Raw genomic sequence first — 27,704 nt, forward strand, 5'->3', positions numbered from 1 at the left:
TCTCCCTCACTCCCTTCCCCCTGCCTTGCTATATGATACCATGTCTGCACCTGGCTTCCTTTTCTTTTGTCTGTTTATTAAACAGGTATTTATTGAAACGGAAAAGTGTGTGTTCTTGCTTTTTTTCCGTTTTTTGTTGTTGTTGTTGGTTTTGTTGTTTGTTTTGTTTTGGGTTGGTTTTTTTTCTGTCTAAATTATATTATTATTATTATACATTTTTATTAGTGTTAGATGAATAGTAATCAACCTGGGACTTCTGTTTGAATCCAATGGCTTCTTTTGACTTCACTTTTCATCTTTTTTTTTCCCCTTGATAATCACAATGTCAAAAGTTTCTAAATCCAAGAATGCAAAAGTGAGTGGAAAAAAACACAAAAAACCCCCCGAAAAAATGCTACAACATGCAAATCTGTACCCAAGCAATTCATGTTTTCTGGGCACCCAAAACACATCACCATGGCATAGATTTGATGATAAAGAACGCATGGTATATCTTTTACCACAATTGGTACAAACTCGTAGGAAAAATAAAGAGCTATTCCAAACACAGAAAATTTCAGAAACTGATGGCCACCATATATATATATGAACTGTCAACAACAACAAAAAACACATAAATGTAACATTCTTTTTTTTCTTTTCTTTCTTTCTTTTTTTAAAATTTCTTTTTACTGAACTCAGTCACATACACAGGAGAAGAAGAAAAAAAAAGAAGTGAAAATATAGTGACAACATGAACAACAAATAATCATTTGACCTGAAAGAATTATTTAAATAGAATCATACCAGACTTGTACAGCCCTGGACTGGGTTGCTGACGCCAAGTCTGCTTAGCCTTCAGAAAACATTCCCAAATCTTCCATTAGGAACATTCTAAAGTGCCAAGCAAACTTGGTGGTGCCAGGATTGCTCATGCAACCCCAGCCCTGACAGCAAATCACCTCAAATCATGTCTGTGAGGTATACAGCAACAGTTAAAAGTGAGCAGATGATGGTCAGTAGCCTAAGTTCAGGCTAAAAAAAAAAGAAAAGAAAAGAAAAAACAACACACTCATACACACACACACACACACACCTTGCTGACCCAAATCACACAGAGAAAACATTCTGCATTTTTCAGGAAATGTACCAATTTAATGAAGAGCATTTTTACCGACCTGACATACAAAGTATTCAAACATTTGAAGTGTTGTGTAAGACTTATCTGCAACTTGCAAAAAGAGAAGACTGCTGACAAGTCTTTTCAAACATTTTTCTGATTATCAGTTTGTCGAAAGAGAACTGTTGACTGATTTTCTGAATTTACCAGCTTCTGCTCTGGAGTAATCTTTCATTACAGACTTATGTTGAGAGAGTGCTTAGTTCAAAGACTAGACTTAGATGACAGAAAAGAGAAATGCTCTCAGCATCATGATACAAACAACAGTACACACCATACCATAATGGTATAAATGATGTGATCCATCAAATGCTAAGTTACGTGCACACTCGTTCTTTGGCGATTGGTATTTTCGTACAAAGCCATCAACGTGGACATGGCTGCCAATGGCATTTTCACCATTCCTTCAGAGCTTGTTATTTTACTCTTACAAATCAGGCTTTGACAATGGATGATACATGTTACAAATATCACAGAGGATGATTTCTGCAGTTTGTGGTAAATATCCAGATAATATTTTGAACCGAAATCTTACATCCACCCAACAGAAAAGCTAGATATACTTAACATTTCTGAATACACTGTCAATTCTAATCAATACAGTACACCTGTTTGTTAAAAAAATTAATTAAAAAAAAAAAAAAGACAGTCACATAATTCTTTTTCAGAAACATATATAATACAAAGGGTGCGTCTTACATGCTGGACATTAAACACTGATTTTGATTTCTCACTTTTACACTTACCGACTTAGGAAAAAACTACTGAATTTTGAATTCTCACTTTTACACTTATTGACTTAGGAAAAAACTAGTGAACTTTGAATTCTCACTTTTACACTTACTGATTTAGGAAAAAACCAAAAGAACCTTTGATGTCAGACACCTAAACTCGAACACAGACTTCTTACAAATATAATATCTTCCACAACGGTAAATTCTGACTGTCAACTCAAGGGTATAGTTTGAACAACTAACAATCTCTTAAGTTACAATACTTGGGACCACATTCTTTATCCCCATGATCATGTTTTAACGCAGAGACTGTCAAAAAACCACTACCTAAAATGTTCCCCATTACAACAAGCAAACTTCCTCCCATTAATTAAGAAGCATAAAGGGAAAAAAGTGTCACAAGGCAATGAAAGATGAATGGAACATATACATATTTCAAATGCATCCCTAAAATAAAACTGGAATCAAATATACACATTCTAATGCACCCCTACAATAAACAAACTGGAATATACATATGTTGGTACATCCTCAAAATAACCAATATATGAAACAAGGCCGAAATCAATACAGAGGCTGCCAGCCCTCAAGTACCAAACCATGTTTTTTTTTATATTAAATAAGAAAAAAGTAGAGGGCGGGGAGGGGGGGAAGGAAAAAAAAAAAAAAGGCAGTGTAGAAAAAAAAAAAGATACTATACAAAGAAGATATAAATTACACAACGCCACAGACACCAGACTAGACTGCACAAAGTTAAAACCAGCAACAGCAGACCAACCTGCGTAACAAACATGTATTCACGTTAACACAGGACGTGAGGAGTAGCAGCTGGAGATGGAATGTTCACAAATACAGTCCGATAACAGTTCCACAGTCCAACAAAACAAGGATGATTGGTATCACAGAAATTAAACTTTAAGAATTAACGAAAAGTTCAAACCATTCCATGAGAGTGCATGACGCATCCTACATTAACAGACTCAAATTTTCAAGCTTCCAAACTTTTACATTTTGTTCAAAATCATATCCTGGACACACTAAGTTGTGTGATGACAGGTATATGGACACTCCCATCTACTATTAAGAATCGAAGCACAAAAACTCAAGTTGAAGTACACAAGCACATACACACAGATTCAAACACACACACACACAGGGGTGGGAGTATGGACACACACACACACACACATGCTGAATGAATAAAATAACCAAGCCTGACACGAAAATCAGTGACACAGTTCACACAATAAATGGAAAAAAAAAAAGTGTTCCATTCAATTTTCATTTCACAGCTTAACAACAAGAAACAAATACACACACACACACACACACACTCACACAGAACAGCAAGATTGCACCAAAACAGGTCATCAGAAGACACAGTGGACCAAAATAAAGATGTTGGGACCAAAACAAACAGGAGAAAAGATTTTCTGCTGGAATTTCAAGCAGAGTCAGCTGTCACAGCTGAGTGCATAAAAAAACAACAACAAAAGGTCAGTCGCAAACATCTCACAACCAGCCAAGACTTATATTCCATGCATGTGATTGGTTCTCTGGCACTGAGTACAATGAACTGATATGTGTCTACCCTACCAGTGTTCTCAACACTGCTGCTGATGTTTAGCTGATTGATGGGCAGAATGGAGATAAAAGTAAAAAGGCAGTCAGCCATAATAAAAAAAAAAAAGATTAAAAAAAAAAAAAAAAAAAATTACACACAGTAGAGCTTGTTCTAGGATAGCCAGCATTCACTTCCAGTGATTTCTGTGCAAAAAGTTTCATGAATCTCCATACAGCTGCTGGCTAGTGTGTTTGTTTCTCTCTCCTTTTTCTTCAAGCTCAAAATGTATTGATAAAATTCACAGTCATTTGGGGATTACAGACAACTTGGGGGCGGGGAGACAGAGAGAGAACTACAGAGAATGGAGGTGTGGAGGGTTGGTGGGATGGCATCATTTTTAAAACAGAATTACAATGTGAACAGATATACACCAGTATTGTACTAATGTCAAAAACACAAATAAAACCTCCATGATAAAGAGTGACTACCTTCCCCACTCTCTCTCTCTTCTTTTCTTCTCCCAAACCCATCCTGTCCACACGCCCAAGCTACCATACTTCTGATCAACTGTAAACGTAGCAATATCCCACTCCCTCTAAGTATCACCCAAAAGCTTTTACACGCAGAGTTCTTATTACTCACTGATCACTCTCTCAAGCACACACACACATACACATGCACACACACACACACACACACATCTATACACACGATCTCTCTCATTCTATCTCTGATATTCAAGAGTATTTTGTGTCTTTGGACACAGATGAACTGAACATATGCTTGGATACTGCTAATCACATACCCCACACGCCACCCCCCACTCTTTCAAGCAAATTGCAGTAAATACTCTAATAAAAAAAAAAAAAAAAAAAAAAAAAAAAAAAAAAAAGAAAAGAAAAAGAAAAAACAAAGTCTCTCAGAATTTTGAAAATTTCCAATATCAATTCTTGACATTCTGGCACTTAAAAGACCAAAACAAAACAAAAAAGGTAGGAGAAACTCTTTAAATCCACAGCAGCCAGAATTTTTTTTTTTTCTTTTTTTCAAAATCTTAAAACAGATGATACAAACAAAATAAATGATAATGTTTACAAACTGAGGACTCTTCGACAGTAATCAAACAATCTTTCTTTACAGAGTATGAATGTTAAAAAAACAGAACAGAAGGCAAAAAAAAAAGAAGAAAAGGAATCAGAGTTAAAATAATTCCAGTTCCAATCATCATGAAAAACTATGACTCCACACAAAATAACGAAACACAATCAGCCGGCAACAAGACTTGTCCTGTTGGTCCATCAGACAAGACGATACAACACCAACTCTCCACCTTCTCAGCAGTCCAGCCCACCTTCTCAGTACGTCTCTCTGTTCGAAACGTTGATCACGTCGCTTGGCCTGCACACCAAATCAAAACTGTTTTTAAACACCATCATCATCATCATGTGACACTGTGTTGTCGGCTGGGCTTACACTAAAAGCAACAATGTACACACAATGCAAGCATCAAAACTCTTTATTGCAGTATCCATTCACAGGCAAGAGAAACATTCCTTTATTCTTCTCGCCCCCCCCCCCCACGCCCCCACCCCACCCCCTCCTCTCTCTAACATGTGTATTTCCACACAATTTGTACATATGCACTCTCTCCAATATGAACTCTGAAACTATGAATGTGTTCTCTCCAATAGGAACTATTAAGTCAAAGGAACCTATTCTCTCAAAACCAGGGACTAAAAAATGCTTGTTAAAAAAAACAAAAACAAAACAAAAAACTGAAATAAAACAAAACGCTTGTGCATTTAGATTCACTGCTTTTCTTCTCCATACTTTTTACCACTTAACACTGAATACATATTCGTTTTGTGACTGTCTTGTAAACCTGACAGGTTTTGAGGATAAATAAATTCAGACTCTAATTCTAACATTTTGAGGATTAATAAAGTCAGACTCTAATTCCAACAAACAGTAACGAAACCGAACACAATCAATGTACAACCCCAAAAGCAACCCATTTCAAGAGCTAAACTCGAGTCACAAACAGTTATAAACCAGCTGTTTGTCGACACCTTCCTTGTAAGGTGAGAAATCTTCAAACTGAATTCATCACTGTTGAGGCAACAGCAGGGCCCAATCCTCTCCTTACACTGTTTTAACCTTCCCCACCCAAGTCATGTACCCATTCACACACCTGGGTGGAGTGAGCAAAATCAAAAACAGAGCCTTTGCCAAGACCAAATCCAGGGATCGAACCCTGACCACTGGATCAGAAGTCCAACACCTTACTGATCCTGCCATGGCCCCTCCAATATATGCCCATGAATACACACACATATGCAATACATATCCACTCTCATACATGTGTGTGCAAACACACACACACACACAATCACACAAGTGCAGAACACTGAGTATCACTCTGAATCCCTGTCTGGGCTGATGAAATGTCCATTATCAAAAGTTTCCATTTAAGTTTCATTTAAACAACAACAACAACAACAAAAATGTTTTACATATTTCAATGAATCCCCCTTTTGGAATCACATCACTCGTCTTCAGAAAAAAATGCACACAAATGACAAATACACCCACACACACATAAATACGAACACACACAAACACACACACTGGTTGGGGTAGGAATACTTGCTTCAGAAGCTAGTATGGATTTTAATACACACACACACACACACACACTCCTGAAACATCAACCGCAACAAAGCAATACTGCTCTCTCTCTCTCAATGCCTAAAATCTTAATCCTTGAATAAAAACGTTTTGAGTTCTGAGTTCTGAGTTCTCTCTCTGAAGTCTGCCAAATGCCTCTCCGTCTTGCAATAGCTTTTTGTCACATGTGCAGGCAAAACTAACAAAAGATTTCATTGGAGTGCATTTAGTAAATCTAAGTACTTATTTGGCATTTACAATAAAGAGAGAGTAGAGAGAGGGAGCTTTTGTTGGTGTAAAGTGGCATTTACAATAAAGACAGAGTAGAGAGAGAGAGAGGGAGCTTTTGTTGTTGTAAAGTGGCATTTCCAATCACTGTAAAACTGGCATTCACAATCACCATAAACAGGCCTTTCCAATCACACTATAAACAAGCCTTTCCAGTCACTGTGAAACTGGCCTAGTTCCAATCACTATTCCATAAAACAGACATCACCAAATCACCCATAAGCAGGCATTTACAACTAGACTGGTTGCTTTGAAGGACCCAACAAAGACAGCGCTGAACAGTAAACAGGCAGAAAAGCGTAGTGGTGCATGGGGGAGGGGATGTAAGCTGTGTCACAGCAGCAGTGGATACAAAGTGATGCCAGCTCCCTTATTGCCACATTAACTCATCATATTATCTCTTAATACAGGTTAGACTAGAGAAGCGGGCAATAGCAGGACCAACACTGGCAGTAGTGACCAACCACAAGCAAACAAAAAATCCCCAACCAGTGAAAATGGAGGAGAGGGAAGAATAGGAGGAGGAGGAGGATATCCTGGAGAGTTGGGGGGGGGGGGGGGGGGGGGGAAGCAATGAGAGAAAAAGAAAAAACGAAAAAAAAAAAAAAAAAAAAATCCTAAAATCTTCTCAGGAAACAATTCACAAGAATGTCAACATGAACAAGATCTCTTAGAAAAAAAAAAGCCAAACACACACACACACATTAAAGATATTTCTGTAAGTGTCCAGAATGCAGTTTGTCAACACCAACACACATCACATGGTGCAATGTGAAATTATTTCAATGTTCAAAGCTGTCACATAAAATAAAAGAGTTGTTTTCCAAGTTGCATCCTGCATTCATTTTCACCCCCCGAAACCCTGCAAACCACCCTGCCATGGACACACACACATAAAGGTGACAATGGCAGAATAATCAAAATTTTGCACAGAAAAGGTGATACAGCAAAAAAAAAAAAAAAAAAAAAAAAAAAAAAAAAAAAGCATCATGGTCCTACCATGTTCAAATTAAAAAAGACTGCACTCCTTGCCTGACCTCTCCCAAACCCACTTGTTCACACACACACACACACACACAAGCACACACACACACACACACACAAACAAGCACACAACAATACAACACACTGTCAGATCATTCATCCATTCATTCAGACGTGGAAATAAAAAAAAAAACAAGTGCTAAACTTTTTTTTTAAAGTCCAGTTTTTATCTCCACCTGGTGAACTTCACAATGTGCTTCGATTCAGTCGAGCACGCAGAGCTGCCAACCCCTGACTCACACTCCATCATAATTTACTGCTGTTGTTGTTCTGGTGCTTGTTCCTCATTGTGTTTGTCATGACAACAACAAACAGCTCACAACAATGAAAATATAAAGCAAAAAAAAAACCCAACAAAAAACAAAAAAACAACAAAAAAAAAGGGGGGGGGGGGAGAAGAAAAGGTCAACACTTCTGACAACAGTGGTGACTGCCATTATGATAAATGACAGCGCCTTAAATCACTGTCCTTTAAAGAAAAAAAAAGTTTCTTTGTTTTTTTTTTCCTCTTCAAAGTTCATTTGTGCAGCGAACCTTAGGAGGTATCTGTAAACCAGAGGCACTGGATGTCCTACAAAAATTAATGTTTCATAATACTCTCTGATGAAGTGCTTATGTTGGGCAGTGAAACATTTTTTTTGCAGCATGTAAGGCTGTATGTCTTCTTTTATTTCTTTTTTTTTTATGCAATGTTCTAACATACTGTGTCAGTATCATTTAGTGCTGTAACACTGAACATAATGAATTAAGCGCTAAGAGCTTGGTCTCCAACTGAGGATAGGCGCTATGTAAGTATCCATATCAATCAATCAATTAATTAATAAAAAATATATATATTAGGGGTGGCTGGGATGTGGGGGGATGAAGGCGGTACAAAAACCAAAACACACACACAAAAACAACAACTGACTTTGCTATTTCAATACCTCATTTAAAACCCATGTGTGATAAACATGTCAAGTGTGAACACAGTACTTAACAAGATGATGAAATTCTCAAGAACATCCTGCACTCAACACAAAATCTGACAAGTGCTTTGAGCACTGCAAATTTTTCTAAACAAAATCTGCCAAATTTAAGGACAGCTTACCGTACTACCAAAACACTGTTCAAGGGCTTAGTATTTTAAACCAACAACCCAACAAAACAGCAGCCAGTGACCACACATGACCCAACTTTGTGCTTGCTGATGCAAGGTTCCAGTCAAACAGACGAGTGCAATTCTGGGTAGTAATTCAAGCACGAATCAAGAATCAAGAATATCTGAATCCTTTAGCCCCTGTGGGGGCATAAAGGATATAAAGTACAAGCATTAGTCTTGCACATCAAAATCAAAATGTAAACAACAATTAAAACAAATGAAATTGGTGATAAAAGCAGATAAATGAATGATCATGTCATCTTGTAATCTTTCCTATTTTGAAACATTCCCTACTTTCAATCACACTTTCCTCCCTGCTTTCAACAAATTGCAAAAAAATTTTTTTAAATTTTTTTTAAATGACTTCAAATTGAAATATTCTTTTGGAATGAACTCCTTTCAAAGATCTGCAAAATTTCAAGCATTCCATAATAAAACGAAGTCTGTCTCCAATCACACCACTGATATTACGCCAATATACAATTCACATGGAAAATAATGTGGTGCAATTTAAAAAAAAAAAAAAAAAAGACCAAGAAGAATGTGACAAATGTTAACTCAGGGGTTGACAGCTCTGTGCAGCAGTGCTCTCTCTCTCTCTCTCTCTCTCAAAGCAAACAGCATCATTTTGAAGGTGCAGATCTCACAACAGATAAAGTGACAGAGACAATGAGAGTCTGTGTAGCCTATGTGTTAATCCAAACAGAGCAGGTCCAATTTGCCTGTTCCTGATTCGCCCACTCTTTGCTTGTGCCACCACCCTCAATGGCCTCTAGAAGGTTCATCTCTTTGTTCTGTTTCGCCTGACCACCATTCTCATTTCACCTGTTCAGTTACACACACACACACACAAAAACACAATCCAAACACAGGTGAGTATCAAAATATATGGTGGCCAGATACTGAAAGCTCACATCACCAACAGAACAAAGAGGCCTGCTCAAAGATGCAAAAAACGAGCTTTTCGAGAAAATGAAAACCATATGTACTGGAGAGGGAGGGGGGCGGGAGGGGGGAGGGGGGGGGGGCGCGGGGTGAAGAAGTCTCTCTCACAGCTTTTGGACTGCACATCAAACCAGTACCGACAAATGAAAACAGGTGAATCGAAGTCACCAATTTAATGATAGGCAAATCAGGAATAGGCTAATTGGGATGACACGAATCCAAACATTTCAACACTCTTCAAGTTAACTGGAGAGAGGAGAAGGAAGGGGGAAAGACTGGAAGATTCCCACCCCCCTCACCCCCCCCAAAAAGTGAGCAAGTTATTTGTTTGGTAGATAAGATCAGAGCGAGGTTGGTTAGCCATCAACATTCCACACCCACCCTGTGCCCAGCTTACTATCAAAAGGCTCCCTTGGGATGGACCACCACTGTAAAATCCAGCAATGAAATTAAAAAAAACACACCCTTTAAATCTTCTTCTGGAGTGTATCGTGCTCAAGTCTAACATCCTGTTTTGTTTCTGTTACACATGAAACAAAAGCCTTGAGTCAAAGACCTCTGCACACCTCTGACATCTGTGCAAAGTATTCTGAAACTTTGTGACTTCTGAATAGTATTCCAACTATTCTTTTTTCAAGGATTAAATATTATACACACACACAAAACTCAATATGTTATCAAATTTTGATTATCAATAAGTATAAGTGTATATCCATTGTTATTTTTGTTTTATCATTTATAATAACCGTAATCTAAGTTGTTTGACATTTATAAAATATTATATACACACACAAAACTCAGTATGTTACCAAATTTTGATTATCAATAAGTATAAGTGTATATCCATTGTTATTTTTGTTTTATCATTTATAATAACCGTAATCTAAGTTGTTTGACATTTACTGTGAACACCAAACCCCCAAACACACACACACACATCCCCAACCCTAACACAGCACACACCTGCGTCCACACACACACACATCCCCAACCCTAACACAGCACACACCTGCATCCACACACACACACATCCCCAAGGCCAACCCTAACACAACACACACCTTTATCCACACATACACAAATCCCCAACCCTAACACAGCACACACCTGCATCCACACACATCCCCAACCCTAACACAGCACACACCTGCATCCACACATACACACATCCCCAACCCTAACACAGCACACACCTGCATCCACATACTGTCACATTTGTACATAAAGGTATGCATGCATATGCACACATTCTACTCCCCCTACAAATTGAGCTCTTCAGAATAAAACACCCTCCCATTCTGTGACAAAAGAAGCAGAGGAAAACATGATCATCTATAAAGAAGTGGAGTAAAATACAAAATATCCAATAAAAGAAGCCTGCCACCAGCATAACTTCCAATTAAAAAAAAAAGAAACAAAAGTGAATGTAAAAAAAACATTTAACTGGAATGAAAATGTCAATAATCAAAAACATCTAAAGAATGGATTATGGGGGTGGTGTAAACAGTCAAAACGTCACCAAAAAAATGGGGGTTGGGGGTGGGAAAGAAAAAGTAAAGCTGAAAACGATGAAGTGCCATCCTTTCACCACCCTCTTCCAGCCGTTAAAATTCTCTCACCTGTTACCACGCCTGCGGCTGGCTGAGTTCAGTGCCCCCCAACACAAAAACAAAACAAAACAACCAAATAAGACCACGCTCTTTCAAACAAAGTGATGACACACACACACACATACTCACACACACTCTGTTATTTAGCTGTCAACACCACATACCACGAATGAATGCATACCAGTGCACTAACAAGACAGACGGGCAGGCAGAAAGAGAAACTATGTTGTGTGAATGACACTCCACATAAACAACCAACTTTGAACAGAAAAGAAATAATAATGCCATCAAGCGCTGGAGAAAAGGATGAAAATAATGTGAGGTGCAGAGGAAAAGTCATAAGCTTCATTGTTCTCTCCAAGTCTGTACTTCTGTTGACTGACAAGATGTGCAATCTGATTTTAAAGACCCATAGATTCTTCTTGTTTTTAAAAAAATAATTCTTTTTATTCATTTTTTTAGAAACAATTACACTCCACTGATTAATGTTGAAGCGAGGTAACAAACTTGTTATAGCATTTTTAGGCATGGCACACATAAGAACTGAATCTATGAGTGCAAGCATAAGACAAACATTACTCTCAGGATAATGTATCTAAGAGGATAATAATCATGAAAAAGGAAAGTAAAGTTTTGTAATACATGCTTCCACTTAAAAAATACATGTTAGGGATTTCTTTTTCAATCTTAACCCTTTCGCTATACATGCTTCCACTTAAAAAATACATGTTAGGGATTTCTTTTTCAATCTTAACCCTTTCGCTGCCAGGAAAATAAGATTTAAGTGAAATCTATTTGCCCGGGTTTTTTTCCACAAAAAACGGGTATAAATTTTTAAAAAATTCTATGCTCTTTGTTATTGGAAAAAGACCCATAAAAGTATATATTTTCTGAAAGGGAAATGAATAAAGAATACAAAACAAATGATGTTTTCCCATTTTATATATTTTTAGTGACATGCTGTTGTTTTGAAATCAGTGTTTTGTTTTCTGTCACATTTTCAACTTGTTCATTACAAACATTAGTTAGGTAATTTGCACTAAAATATCATATTTTCTGGACAAATGGATATCTGCACACACAAAATCATACTAGAACAACCACAATATAAAAAAACTGAAAAAGAAACAGATACATAATGCACTGTGACTTCTGCAAGTGATGATATGGATGTGAGGCCACACCCCCTCAGTCTCCACCCCCCTCCTCTTCACCCCTCTTACACGATCACTTTATCCAGTTCTCATCAGACCACGTTGGCCGAGTGCCAAGAAAATAGCTCACACTGTGTCGTGCTAAAAATTTGGTGACTTCTGTCGACTGCTAGAGCTGAACAGCTGGCATCACTCACTGATAGTCATATCTTGGCCACTCTCTTGATTGCTCCCTTTATTTTCTATCAAATCGTCCTATAAATGTTCACCACATTCTTCTCCTTCGAATTTATGATTTAATTCTTTCTGAGCATCAGCTAAAGAAAGTAATTTTGGTTGATTTAGTTCACCACGATCGCATGTCTTGAGCACGGAGTCAGTCCGACATTTTGTTGAGCGAGCGAGGAGAGGAACCAGGCAAAGACTGTGGGCAGTAACCCAACCAAAACGTTCAAATAAAGGACTGCCTTATGACGCAGATGGTGTTTCTAGCTATGAATAGAATCTAAAAAGATTCCCCAAGCTAAAGCTACCAGCATTTTTGTCAACGAACTGAATGCAAAGCAGGGAAAAGTCAGAATATTTCGATGACAAGTTATCTCGTCATTGTGGCAGCGAAGCGTACATGCTTTCCATGACGAGTTATCTCATCATATAGGCAGCCTAGGGGTTAAGGTTAGATGGTTAAAGAATAGCACAGTATTTAACTGTTGTATGGAAAATTTACATCATAAACATCCCTAATTTAGTCTTTAAATGATGCAAGAAGTCAAAGACAGAGTACTGCTTGCTCCTCCCTGTGATTCTTTGACCATCCTTTACTAACATGCATGATACTACTTTAAAATGACCTCCAGCCAGTGTAGTAACACTGATTAGTGATAACGCTAGTGCAGAGAGGTTTATACCAAACACTCTCACTGTCACATACCTACTTTTAAGTCTTTCAAACATTTGAACAAGTAGCACACACACACACACACACACACAACCACACCAATACATGTGTGAGCAATCCCATATTAAATATAAAAAAAATACACCCCCGTGCTGTCCCCCCCTCCCCTCCCCCCAAGCAAAAGCACACAAGAAATATCCCACCACCTAAAACTGAAGGTATCTTTAAAAATGTTGGAGCACATACATTGCCAGAAATGCCAACGAAAGTCAAATTCAAATTCTCCTCCAGAAAAAGTAAAAATTATTTTTCTATTCAACTCTAATGATTTCTTCTATTTAAAAAACAACAACAACAAAACAAACAAAAACAAAGAAAAGAAAAAAGTTCAAAACTACAAAGCCACAAAGTGACCACAAAAAAAAAGGGTGGTTTAGTAAACTACATATTAAAAAATTTTTTGCTTTATGGAATATCATCACGTGTTATTTTACTAAGTGAATCAGAAGCAGCACAAAGTGAAACACACAGCTGTTGTACCCTTCACCATAGACAGCTGTTGTTACTTGAAAGACCAAGCAGTTTGTTCACACAACTCCAGCAGTGGTACATGTAAATTGTTTCAACTCCACGTGTGCTGCATGTGCATTGTTACCACCAACAACTCAAGTGTTACATGCGTAGCGCTGCGCAAACACAGTTACAACCACAACTCAAAACAATGTTACATGCTACACTGTTCACCACACCTCCACCAGTATTACAATTATGCAACAGGTGAGATAGATGTTTGAGAAAAAGGCCCAGCCTGCACCAGTGTTAGTTACGTAACAAGTGAGACAGGTAGAGACAGAAAAAAAAAGCCCAAAAAGTCCCCAATAAAGAAACATTAAAGCCCAGAAGTCACCAACAACTAAAGACAAGTGACACAGCCTTAAAGCCACAAAGTGAAATATATGTGATAGCTGTTAGAAGTTACATTCTGTATACCCTTCTCCTGGTCTCTCTTTCTCTCTCTCTCTCTCTTTCTCTTACCCACCTGACTCCATATGCCTGGTAAAAAACAAAAGAAAAGTGCAACAACAACCACCAAAAAAAAACAAACCAAACAAACAAAACAAACAAACACACAAAAAAAACCACATGGATCAAGAAACAAATGCAAGCATAACCATCACAGAACACAATCAACACTCACAAATAGCAAACTTAACTACAACGTTACAAGCACACAAGTCCAACAATGACCACATCCTTCTTCACTCCAGTCAAAATCCTCTAGTGACAAGTTCTCCACACATAATGCATAGCAATGTCATGTCGTATGAACACACAAAACATAACTCTATCAATCACAATACTTCTTACAACAAAGCAGAAAATCACCAGAAAGATGAAAAGGAACCAGTCAACGGAATATCAAGGCCCTGACGGAGAAAGAAATACCTTCATTTGCTCACACACACACACATTCACAGAAGTTTGGAGAAACACACACACACACACACACACACACACACACACACACACACAGAGTCAAGACAAATAAAACAAATGCAGGTGCCGATTCCACCGCTTTCACACACATCACATGCAGTGACATGCCATTTTGGTTACAGCGAGGGAGGGCAGAGGATGGTAGAGGCCGGCAGTCACAGCAATGAGACAAGTCTGACACAACAGGGAGACAGCTGAGTGCTGACAGGACAGTGAAAGAAGAGACTGCACAGAACACAAGACAGGTCAGAACTGGGACAGGATGACAGCAGAGGCAAGGCAAGGCAAGGCAAGGCTGTGAAAGGCCAGAAACTGGTGAGTTCCGATATCAAGGTCACTTCTGCCTTGTCCTGCAGTCAATTCTGCCTGTACTGTGACATGTTCCTAACAGAATACGGTTTAACCTGATCCTTCTGGACCAAACAAAATAGACTGGCAAAGCTCAGACAGAACAATGGCAGGGTTTGATGTTATCACTCCAGTCTATAACAGCAACAACGTTTGGACTGTAGTAACATACATGGTGGGAGGGTGGGAGAGAAGGGTGGCAGAGTGTGCACACCAAAACACTCTGCTGGTAAACCAATGACAGAACCTGGCAAGATCACTACGAGTGTTTAACTGCGGCAGACTGAAGCCTGCATCAAGCAGGGAACAGTCTTATGTGGAAGAGTGGCAGTCTGCTTTCGGTATTCATTGGGCCGTTCTAGTCCAAGGACATACAGCACCACACCCATATAAGGGCAGGGCTGGAGGTTTCCTATGTGGAAGAGTGACAGTCTGCTTTCGGTATTCATTGGGCCGTTTTAGTCCAAGGACATACAGCACCACACCCAAATAAGGGCAGGGCTGGAGGTTTCCTATGTGGAAGAGTGACAGTCTGCTTTCGGTATCCATTGGGCCGTTCTAGTCCAAGGACATACAGCACCACACCCAAATAAGGGCAGGGCTGGAGGTTTCAGAAGGAAAGACGAAAAAAACAAACCCCAACCTGTGCATGTTTTAAAGGCTAAAAGCTGCAATGGGGTACAAATCTGAAAATAGTCCCCAAACATTCTCAGGACTTGACCTGTATGATTTCTTAACAGCAACTTATTACTCCCCAAACCCCACAGAAAAAAAAAATTCCACAAGTTGAACAACATGCTTTTGCACAGAGGGTGTTAGCAAGGCCCAAAATGGAATAAAAATTATTCTTTTTAATTAATGACATTGGAGCAGGCAAAGCCCTAAATGGAATAAAACTTCCGAAATTTGATTAAACTGGCACAGGCAAGGCCCAAAATGGAATGACACTTCCAAAATGTCACTAAACTGGAACAGGTAAGGTTGAAAATGGAAGACACCCCCCAAAAAAACAAAAAAACAAAACAACAACAACAAAAAACAAAAAAAAACAAACACACACAACAAACCAACCCAACTTCTTAATGTGATTAAATTGGAAACTGGAAAGGCAATGCCCCAAATGATAAATAAATCAATAAATGTGATTAAACTGGAATCGGCTAGGCCCAAAATGTAAGAAAACTACCTACATGTGATCAGACTGGAAAAGGCAAGGCCCAAAAGGAATAAAAACCCAACCACTGGGTGATTTGACTATTTCCAAGAGCTCAGACCATAACCACTGTAAACATTCCACAAGAAGAATCATCCTCACTCAAAGACAGGTAGCATCACACACGGATATCATACACGTTCAGAAAAAAGGCATGAAAACACGGGTACAGTCACTGCATTCGCTATGATTCCTGTTCCAAGTGCTCAGCAGGAGAGAAACAAGGTCATCATTTCATCAACCAGTGCAGTCATGAAAAAAGCTCAAAGGGGTAGGTAAGTGGGTCACACAAACCCGGAGAGGAATGGCTGAACAAAGCAGGAGAACGAACATTCTTCACCTCTGTTGATTAAAAAAAATTTTTTTTTTTTTTTCTTTTTAGCTGCTGAAACCTAGTGGCAAGTCGGTGGGGTCACCATCCGTGTTCATGATAAACGAGGTCACCCTGTACAACCGTCAATATATCTTAGAATCTCACAATATCAAAACACATCACCAGCCACATTAAAACAACAACAACAAAAAGTCTACAACATGTAAGAGTTTTGACATGACCACTAGTACTAAACACATATACTATAGGTTAATACACACACCTACCAATAACATCAACCAACATGCAAACTTACAACCTTAAAAAAAAACCCCCAAAACAAGAAAAAAGCTTTATCATGAACACCTGAAGACACATGTCATTACTAACACTTAAATTCAGCGTACAAGCTTACAACAGATTCAGGCCATAATCAACACACACACACACACACAAACACTGCTCAGCGTTTGTATCCATCCCTTGAAAGTGCTGTAGTCAGCATCCTCTCTTGGGGGCAAAGGAGACAATCTGGCCACTGCTTTGACATGTTGGTAGCATTCTATTAACATTTTTCCGTAATACCGACGGTCTATAGTGGGATTACTCAATAACAAACAATAACAAGACATTCCAACATCCGGTTTGCAACTAAACATTCACATCAATGCGGCAAACACTCCACCATCATTCAAGCCATGCACGCTAACAACAACACTAAAAAACACTGACACACTCTAATCAGCCACACCCATTCAACACCCCTGTGGAAAAACATTCACATCAAGGCAGCAACACTCTTCCATCATTCAAGCCATGCACGCTAACAACACTGTTGAAACAATGGCCACACACCAACTACCGGTCATCACCCACACATCTTCCCCCCACCCCACCCCCTCCACCAGCCCCAGACACTGGAGCGGTCAGCAGTGACTGACCACTTGAGGTGGATGATGAGGACTGACCGCACTAACTAACGGTCACAACCCACACCCTCACAACTTCCTTCCCTCCCTCAGACCCAACCAGACCCAAGAACCAAGACCCAGGCATCACTGACCTTTTGCCCCACTTGAGGTGGATGATGAGGAAGACGACACCGAGGATGATGCAGAGGCTGCCCACCACTAGGTAGGCGATACCCAGGAAGCGGTTCTTGCCGCCCAGCCATGAGGTGGTGGTCAGGATGATGCTCTTGGTGCCTTCAAAGGCTGTGACTGGGTACTCTGCACACACACACACACACACACAGGTATGCACAAACGTCAATGTTGGAAAACGTGGAGTGTGACTTTGTGGTAATGCGTCCACCGAGAAAACGAGAGAATCTGAATGCACAGAATCAAATCAAACACTTGCCAGTATTTTCTCTCCGTCCACTAGACCCTGTGTGGTGATCTGGACACTGGTCATTCAGACGAGACAATAAACTGAGATCCCACTTTTAGAACAAAATTAACACACATGGCAACAACAAAATTGTCCATGGCAAAGTTCTGTACAAAAATCAACTTTGATAGTAAAACAAATGCTCTCGCTGACAGACATATTTATCAAAATAGATTGCTACACTGTGGCAACACTCTGTCTCCTTGGCAAAGCAGCTGAATTTCATTCAGAGAAATCAGTTATGACCACAAAAAAAACAAAAACAAAAAAAAATCAGTAATACAATATAACAATTCAATTTATACAACACTTTTCCATGTAAAACATGCTCATTTCTGCTGTACAATGTAAAAGCCTGACATGTAAAACATGCATTTAAACACTAAAAACGGAAACTTACTCGCATAACCCTGCATAACCACATTATGTTCATAATCATAATCATGATTCATAATCATACACACACAAAATCATCACACACAACACCCATCATATATAATTATAATGCATCACAATATCTAAATGATGCACATATTACATCTCATTAGAATCTTTCAAACATCCAGAAGTATATGACCTGTCGAACAGGAGCAGCAGGCCACTGGTTAAAGCATTAGACATTCAGTCTGAGGGTCCCCCAAGTTTGAATCAGTGCTCAGTGGGTGATGGGTGAAAATTTTCTCATCTTCCAGGTCAACACTTGCGCAGACCTGCTATTCTTCCTGTACCCTGAACACTCTTCGTGTGTGTAGGTACATGCCAATCAAACACATAGGTTAATCCACTTACCCCAAAGTTGCCCAGCACTATTCAGCTATGAAACCTCATGCTAGGGGAACAAACTCTCGCAATTTTCAACAGTTGCTAAATATAAAACTTGATAAAAATAAAAAAATTATTATTTTCTTCTTGTCTTCATTTATTTTTCCTGTATTCTACACATAATAAAGAAAGTTATAAAAGGATTTTTTTTCAGGCTTATGTTGCTGTGTACCAACAAAAAACAAAGAAAAGAAAAAAAACCCACCATCCAATCTGATGGCCAACTTAGAAAAAAAACGAACACAAAAAAGAACAAACTTACAAATCCAAAGTATGGTGTTTCAAAATAAATCTGGTCTGCTGTGTTTCTAACACAGCTTCTTCTTCTTTCTCAATCTGAGTAGCCACAATCAATATGCTGATTGTTTCATTCATTCTTCTTCTTCTTCTTCCTCAATTTGAGTATCCACAATCAGCATGCTGATTGTTTCATTCTTCTTCTTCTTCCTCAATTTGAGTAACCACAATCCACATGCTGACTGTTTCTTTCATTCTTCTTCTTCTCCTTCCTCAATTTGAGTATCCTCAATCAGCATGCTGATTGTTTCATTCTTCTTCTTCTTCCTCAATTTGAGAAGCCACAATCCACATGCTGATTGTTTCTTTCATTATAAGGGATGTTGTATTTTCCAATGACGGTGAAAAAAAAAACCCCAGAAGAAAACCCTAACGTATCTTTTTCATAATGAAAAGAGAAATAAACAAATCTTTTCCATAGAGATCGACTTTCACAAGATTCTTGAGCAGAAATCATTCAAATGCTTCGAAGTCTTCTTCAGAGTCGTTGTCAAGCATAAGCCAAAGCTCTTACAGTCATCAAACTCATCTTGTAACTTTGAAAATTCAAAACTTTGGCAAAACTTTAACCAAAACTTTAACCAAATGATGTAAACACCAATGACTGCAGCCACAGCAAGCTGATGTTCATCGGGTGTTGGCAGGTGTTCAGCGACAATGCAGATATTGTGCCTTGGTTCTGTCATGGAACACTGTTTTATTCTTGAATGCACAAATATAAGCACAGGCGTGTGCCTTATACACACACACACACACACACACAAGCACGCTTATGTGAATATGTCTGCGAATATCTTACACACACACACACACACAAACACAGGCACGTGCTTATGTGAATATGTCTGCGAGTCCATGTGCAAGTTTCTGCAAGCATGAATCCACACACACACACACGCACAAAAACACACACAGCCCCTGCTGTCCCAACTCACGGTACTTGATGGTGACTTCATAGTCCCCAGCAGGCAGGCCGGCACTGAAGGTGGGCTCAGAGTGGTTCACACGGCGGTACAGCTTGCGGAAGGTGGGAAGCGCCGCCGTGCGCATCCACACGATCAGGTCCTCATTCGTGTAGCCGTTGTTGCTGCTGTCGTTGGACAGTTGCCACACGGGTATGTCCCAGTTCGGTGGCTTTGTGTAATCCGACCAACCTGCCGCACACACACACACACACACACAAGGCTTCAGTAACAGGAACTCTGTGAGAAAATGCTTTCTAACTGGTGCCTCCTGCATCAGTTTCATCTTCCACTGACCAATCTGGAGTCTGCTCACATAATTCAAAGCCAGTGTCGGTGTACAGAAATGCCACTTTTGCTTTCTACTAACCATGCAGCTGTCTCTGCAAGTGTCTTCCCTGTCAGTGATAACACAGATGTACAAAAAGTATCAGTACAAATGGCTGAAGAAAGATAGACAGAAAGACATGGCAGACTGGGAGAGTGGAGTCTGAGACAGAAAGAGACACAGATAGAGAAAGTGCAAATGAAAAAGAGAGACAAACAAAAGTGACAGAGAAACTATCAAACTTTCCCATGACAGATGTCAGACCTCAAGTACTTCACACAACACAGAAGACTCAGGCAAGTATCTGATTCCTGTCCTGATATAAAAAATACTACTCCGTTCAGGCAGAGAAATCAAAAGAGTTACAGGCCAGTGACCTCCCCCAGTACACATTACCTCCCTTCTTCATGCCCACATAGTGCCCTTACTGTACACTCACTGCTAGGATTGCCGAACTTGACGTTCTTGTCAGACACCCAGGCAATCCCCGTGTCGAGGAGGCCCACAGACACATTGGGAGACTGGCCAATGTAGACCAGGGAAAAGGAGTCTGAAAGCACACAATGTCAACACCAAATCAGTCTGCATCTACGATATGGTTTTTGACTCACTTGTGTAAACAAAGTGAGCCTATGTTTTAACCCGGTGTTTGGTTGTCTCTGTGTGTGTGTGTGTGTGTGTGTGTGTGTCCGTGGTAAACTTTAACACTGCCATTTTCTCTGCAAATACTTTGTCAGTTGACACCAAATTAGGCATAAAAATAGGAAAAATTCAGTTCTTTCCAGTCATCTTGTTTAAAACAATATTGCACCTCTGGGATGGGCACAAAAAAATAAAAAATGAAGCCTAATTATATGCAAACTGCATTTACTGTTATATTTATATTTTTTGCATTCTCTGAACTTGGCACTTTGATCTGATATTCTGACACAACAACAAGAGCAGTCATTATTATCATTTTTTGTTCAAACAGGAACTTCTTTTGCTAAGCATGGAAGTTTTATTTATTTTGCGAACATTTTGGTGCAGATAGTAAAAAAGGGAAATTACTCTGTAATTAATGCTAGGGGGCTTAATTTGCTTTAAACTGATCTTTCTCATCTTAAACATTACATTTTGAAATTATACTCAATACATAAAAAGCTTGTGTGTTTTACTCTCAGTGTACAGGGCTTTCACTATGTTCATTCGCCCAAGTGGTCTTTTTCGGTGGACTTTACAGATCTGTTGGCTAAGCCCTGAAGGTCATGGGCAAAAATCAATTGTGTACACATATTTATACATATTCAAAGTGCGTGCTCATATCCTTCGCGAACGCGAACAACGCCATTTTGTTTCAAGTTGTTGACCTGCCCGTTCAATCCTATATTCAATGGACAATACATGATAACATGTGATGGAAAGTTGGAGAAGGAGACCGTTAAATATTTATTCAGAGAAATATTTGTGAACGCCTCATCACTTACTGGATTATGCCCCAAACTGCCATAAAAATATCCACAGAATCAGTCGGAATTCACAGTTAAAAATTAAGTTAATACCCTTGAACTGATCACGATGAAACGAAAAAATTTCCAGTCTTGACTTTTCTCAAAATGAAGTCCTTCTCACTTCTTACGACGTTTAGAAGTACTTGTACTTGGCTCTACATGTTATTAACAAAATACTAAATTTTCATATCAACTTTAAAACTATAAAACTAGAATAACATAAAAGAGAAACTGAATCCACCGTGTCGTACCGTGTCGTACTACATTCCCGGCGGGTGTAACTAAACTTGTACATCTATCTAGATCTAGTGAAAATGGCTAAATGTTGCAGTGTGACTGCGGCGATAGCCATTAAAAATAATTTTTTATTTCCCTTAAAGATTTTTTGAATGCCTAAGATACACCAGAATAATATGATTTAAACAGTGTTCTCACTGCGAATACCGCAATTGATTTATCGCACTTTAAAAATGTATGTTCAAATGTTAAATTTTAGAACGTCAGTAAAGGAGCCACAATAGTGTAATGGATAAGGCAGTTTCTTCTCACCCGAACACGCGGGGTTCGAATCTGGTTAGGACTTCTTTTTTTTCTTTTTTTTTTAACGCGAAGCTTTTTAATAACAAATACAAACACATTAACAAATGCATTTTAACGATTAGACTTTTTTTTTTTTTTTTTAAGTGTATCACAAGTGAGTCTTGAAGGCCTTGCCTCTCTTGTTAAGTATTGTGATAGTGGTGTTAAATATTGTGATATCATATCACTTAGGTTTTGTGATGTGTCATACATATGAGAGACCCCCTGCCCCTCCCCGGCATCCCCAGGCACACACACACACACGCAAACTCACACACACACACACACAGGCAGGCAACGTATATTTGCACAGACATCATGATGATGATGCCAACATAGAAACAGAACTGTGTGTGGACAAGAGGGAGGAAGGAAAGCCTGGGAAAATGCCATGTAATCCTCGTCAACGTTACTTCACAGGTAAATGTTTACATGCTCATATTGATATCAATTACGGTCTTCACCAGAATTAAAAATTCAACTACCAGCCACCTCAGCCAGAGCACAATGAAGGCTAACTGCCTCCTTTTGTGGGTGGTGGGTGGGCAGCTAGCTGATCAGATGGTCTCACCGTTAAACAAGCTGTTGGCGATTGCCCCGCAAGGAGCGTACCCGACAGAGCCGTTTGTCTTGTAAGGGTCGCAGTCCTCGTTCAGGTCACCAGGGGATATGGACTCTCCATGAAGCTGGTCGTCGTCTCGAGAGCGCACATAGCGGCGGTGGTTTTGGTAGAAGTTGGTCAGCCCATAGTACATGTACACTGTTCCCTGTTGTGGAGACGCAGTTTGGCAGAATTGTTTATTGACTCCTTCTGGTGCAAGGTACATTTAAAAATAGATTTAGCGAGTTTGTATGCCAACATTTTTTAAGTTATTCACATGTCTTACTTGTATGACATGTATTGTTAAATGTGCTTAAAGATGCTGGGTAAGTGCTATATAAATCTTATACAAATTATTTTCATTTTTACCTTTTTCATTACAGTACGGGAATGTCTAGAGCCTTCTGCAGGCTCTAGCCGAGTCACGCAATTTCAGCATTTTCTCAAGGTAAAACTTGAGAAAATCATGCAAGGAAGTAAAATTCGGGCAAAGTTCTGCATCGTCCCTACACCAAAAGGAGCTCCAATGCTTTCTTACAGACTCACAGTACTTTTCTGTATAATGCTTTCTCCAACAGCAAGAACTATTTTCAGCTCTACTATTACAGCTGCCATCTACAGCTGCCATCCATCTGAAGGCGAACTGCAGGAGACGGGAGTTTAGCTGATAATGAACTCACCGTTTCATGTGATGTTTGCTTTTTTTTTTTACCTATGGATTTTCACAACTGACCTGATAATGATAGTCTGATTCTTCAAACTGATCTGACAGAGCTGATAAAGAAAATGCTCTCTTCAGGTACCTGCAGAATAACGTGACTATCAACTCAAATTTTTTTTCCAGGTATGGCGATAGTGAATCATGCCTAAAAGGACCTCCTGAACTACAACTAAGTTGAACTGATCTAGTTTTAAAATGTTCACATGTCGTCCTCATACTAGTCATAGTCAGTGTCTGTAGTGAACATCATATCAAACCATAGGAGACATTTTCATACAAATAATTAACTGACCAAGATTCAGAAAAAAGTTATGGCAATGAAAGAATAATTTCCTTGCCTTGAACACTACTATCTACTAAAAAGATTAACTGCGTTTTTAAGCTAATGAGCTAATGAGCACGAGAACATATCTAAGTTCTCTTCTGAACATTACTTTAAATGACTTTTTAGCACTGTTTCGGTACTCTCTCCAACTGGTTTTAAAATCTGACAGGTTTTCAGCCCTGAAATGGCCCACTCTGCTGTAAGCTGGGCTTTAAGTATTCACAAACAACATAAACTGATGTAAATGAAGTTGTTTGAACTCGCTGTTTGTTTCAAATCGCGGCTCATTACTCTCTTCTCCTCTCTACCCCCCACACCCACCCCAACTCCCTCTTCAAATTACTGTTTGTGCTTGGTGCTTGGCTGTGGTAATACTTACACTTTATAATCGGCAACAATACAGCAAACACAATCAAAGTGATACAGACCCACAAACACACCTGTGTATCCTCAGTCAAAGTATACGGTACACAAATGTATACAATGTTATTACTCACACTGTACTCTTCCTCCAAGGTAATGGTGAACTTGCAGTAGCAGCTCTGGTAGGTCTGATTGGCCTGCAGGTCCTGGAAGAACTTGGCGCAGGTCTCGCTGGGGTTGTCAACATTGGTGCAGTACGTGTAGTCATGCACCTTCTCCTTGATCTGTCCACGCACACAGATCAGGCCAGTCACGCATGCCTCAGCAACACACAGTCATCCACTCCAGCTATGCATACATTTATTATTCATTTACAGTGGAATGATGGCCTAGAGGTAACGCATCCGCCTAGGAAGCGAGAGAATCTGAGCGCACTGGTTTGAATCACGGCTCAGCCGCCAAGTGGTGACTTTGAGTGGTGGACTGGACACTAGTCATTCGGATGAGACGATAAACCGAGATCCTGTGTGCAGCATGCACTCAGCGCATGTAAAAGAACCCACGGCAACAAAAGGGTTGTTCCTGACAGAATTCTGTAGAAAAATCCACTTCGATAGGAAAAATAAATAAAACTGCATGCAGGAAAAAATACAAAAAAATAGGTGGTGCTGTGGTATAGCAACGCACTCTCCCTGGGGGGAGCAGCCCGAATTTCACACAGATAAATCTGCTGTGACAAAAAGAAATACAAATGCAAACAAATACATTACTCCTACTGTATATCTTGTTAATAATCTTTTAACTCACCGACATTGAGCAACATCAAAATTTGCAAACTGTTGCTCTTAAAAAAAAAAAAAGAAAAAAAAAAAGAAAAGAAAAAGACATACATCAAATATCCAAAGTGGTTGAAAATTGCATAAACCAAAAACAGGAAAAACATCACACACATGCACACACACACACAATCACAATTTGTGGAGCCAAACCCTACCTTACAATTCAAATTAATAAAACATCCTTCAGTATTTTTCTTTATCTTTCTTTCTTCCTGGTCAACATTAAGACCTTTCTACACTGTGGCACTTTGGTTTCACACATGACACGTGTCACAAGCATGATTTCTAAATGACACATACTGACAAAAACAACAACTAAGAAATTGTAAAATCAACATGGCAAACCATTTTTATAATTCATATTTTATTATATTATAACCAAAAGAAATGTTCCTGAGTAAATTCCAAATTTTGAAAATCTTTTCTTCATAGTTGAAGTTCCACATCTCAGCCTGCATAAAATATAATCATATATTAAATACCATTCAGCTCACTGAAATTGAAAAGTGGTAATTCGAAGCAATATGAGTTATGAGAGGTGTAAAAAACAATAACAAACAACAACAAAAAAAGACATTAACCAGGTTTACAGTACAATACTACTAAAACGCATGTGAAAAGGAAAAAAAAAGTTTTAAATAACTTTAAAAGTAAAGCACTACATTATCGGAGGTGACCAGTAGAGCGACGCCCAGAGGAATGAACGCCAGGCCAATGGCAAAGAAGGCAGGCAGCACTGTGTTGGCTGTCAGGATTGGCTGCCAGGCTGGTAGCTTCTGCTGTTTGAACTTGGTGTCTGCAACATGAAGTATAAAGTCACAATCATTATAAAAAAGTTTGTTTTTTTTTTTAAAGCATTATTCACTTATTGTGTTAGTAAATTATATGCATCTACGAAAAAAATTTTAAAAAGAAAAGAAAAAAGTCTGCTCATGAATGATATATCATACGCTGGCAGTTCCAGATTTGCAAGTCTAAAAACTGTTAAATTAAACCAAAAATGTCCTATAAAATTTACAATATGGCAAAATAAGAAAAGAAATTTAAACAAACAAACAAAAAAACTTTCATTTGCCCTATATAAAAAAAGAAGGAAAAAAAGAACAAAATCCATAAGTAAAAATGATCAAGTGATTTTGAACAGTATATCATCAATATCTTTAAACATTTTCTGAATTTGGAATGGCAATGCTCAAAACTACTTTTCGTAAAAAAAATTCATATAAGTCAAGAATCTGAACTGATGTTATGTTACACTTACAAACACTCACAATCAGTTATGATCATCCAACTGAAAATCAAAGCAATATTTTTTAATTTGCGAGCACAGTAAGTTCCATGTACGGCACTGGTGGTGATTGTACATGTTTCTGCACAAAGGCTATGTGAAATGAGAGAGAAAATAAACTCAATTATAAATAGCAGTGCGCAATAAAAATTTTAATAATAAATTCTTTGGTACTGGTACTACCCTACTGATGCCTCACAACAATTCAAGGTAAACCCATGCTTCCGTCCATGTTTTGATCAGCTTTTGCCTCAAAATCAAATTCACCATCTGAGTATTTCCTATGAAAAAAGACATTATTAAAAGAAAGATTATTCATTCCTTGACTTTCATGGTACTGCTTCTTTATGACCAGACAAGTTTTAATCTGACAAACTGGCAGATATCAACTTTTGACACCATGTCTGATTTCTGACTAAACACATGCATACTGTGGGTGGGGATGGAGGTGGAGAGGCTGGTGTAGTGAAATGTAATTTACTACTACTATTGTACTAATGTACAATGCTGATGTGGTGTATGTCAAAATCATGCAGATGGACAGATATGTTTGATTTAGATGTATCAAATGAATCAGAGTCAATCGTGAAGTATTAAAACAATAAAGAAATCATACATTAACAATGTTTTGAAAAAAACAAAAACACAATACAACACTGATTCAGTGACAGGAGAACTTAGTTGCGCAAGAATTCATTTCCCGTTTCCATTGCACGACTGAGTGCGTCTGGTGCTCGTCAAATGTGTGTAGCCTTCTGTCTGACGATATAACCATCATCGCCAATGTTCAGAAATTTATGTATGACTGACTAATCAGTAGTCAATCAATAAATCAATCATGCAGAGATGCACAACTTGTCTTCTGGTTCTACAAACATAACCAACAGGATGTGGTGGTTATCTATTAATATTCTATTATTGTTTACACTCCAAATGCTTGTCCCATATAAAACCCGCTTAAAGAAAACACTCAACTTGCAAGAAAAATTCAATAAGAGAGTCTGTATACTCCACAAACCTTTCGGCCTCCTGCTTTTTGGTTTATCGTCTGTATCCATTGGACTCGTCCCTCCGTTTGACGCCATTTTGATTCAGAACACTTTCCTGGTGCGACATCTGTCA

The 27,704-nt window shown here is 38.8% G+C and overlaps 1 protein-coding gene across 4 annotated transcripts; it reads right to left on the bottom strand.

The window, feature by feature from the left end:
* Nucleotides 1–639: 639 nt before the first annotated feature.
* Nucleotides 640–27,704, bottom strand: LOC143301095 (cell cycle control protein 50A-like). Of its 4 annotated transcripts, XM_076615112.1 has the most exons (10): nt 27,601–27,704; nt 25,957–26,090; nt 24,590–24,739; nt 23,017–23,212; nt 20,816–20,926; nt 20,022–20,240; nt 17,639–17,804; nt 14,244–14,257; nt 11,162–11,183; nt 643–4,855 (listed from the first exon to the last, which is right to left on the bottom strand). In XM_076615112.1, exons 1-10 carry the CDS (start codon nt 27,665–27,667, stop codon nt 4,813–4,815), a joined length of 1,122 nt encoding a protein of 373 aa, XP_076471227.1. In that variant the 5' UTR covers nt 27,668–27,704; the 3' UTR covers nt 643–4,812. The 4 variants fall into 4 exon arrangements, with proteins under 4 accessions (XP_076471228.1, XP_076471227.1, XP_076471230.1 ...); XM_076615113.1 differs by lacking the exons at nt 11,162–11,183; nt 14,244–14,257 and adding an exon at nt 16,603–16,707 and having other exon boundaries at nt 640–4,855; XM_076615115.1 differs by lacking the exon at nt 11,162–11,183 and having other exon boundaries at nt 647–4,855.

Source organism: Babylonia areolata, chromosome 27 (genome assembly GCF_041734735.1).
Source record: "Babylonia areolata isolate BAREFJ2019XMU chromosome 27, ASM4173473v1, whole genome shotgun sequence".
Classification (NCBI taxonomy): Eukaryota; Metazoa; Mollusca; class Gastropoda; order Neogastropoda; family Buccinidae; genus Babylonia; species Babylonia areolata.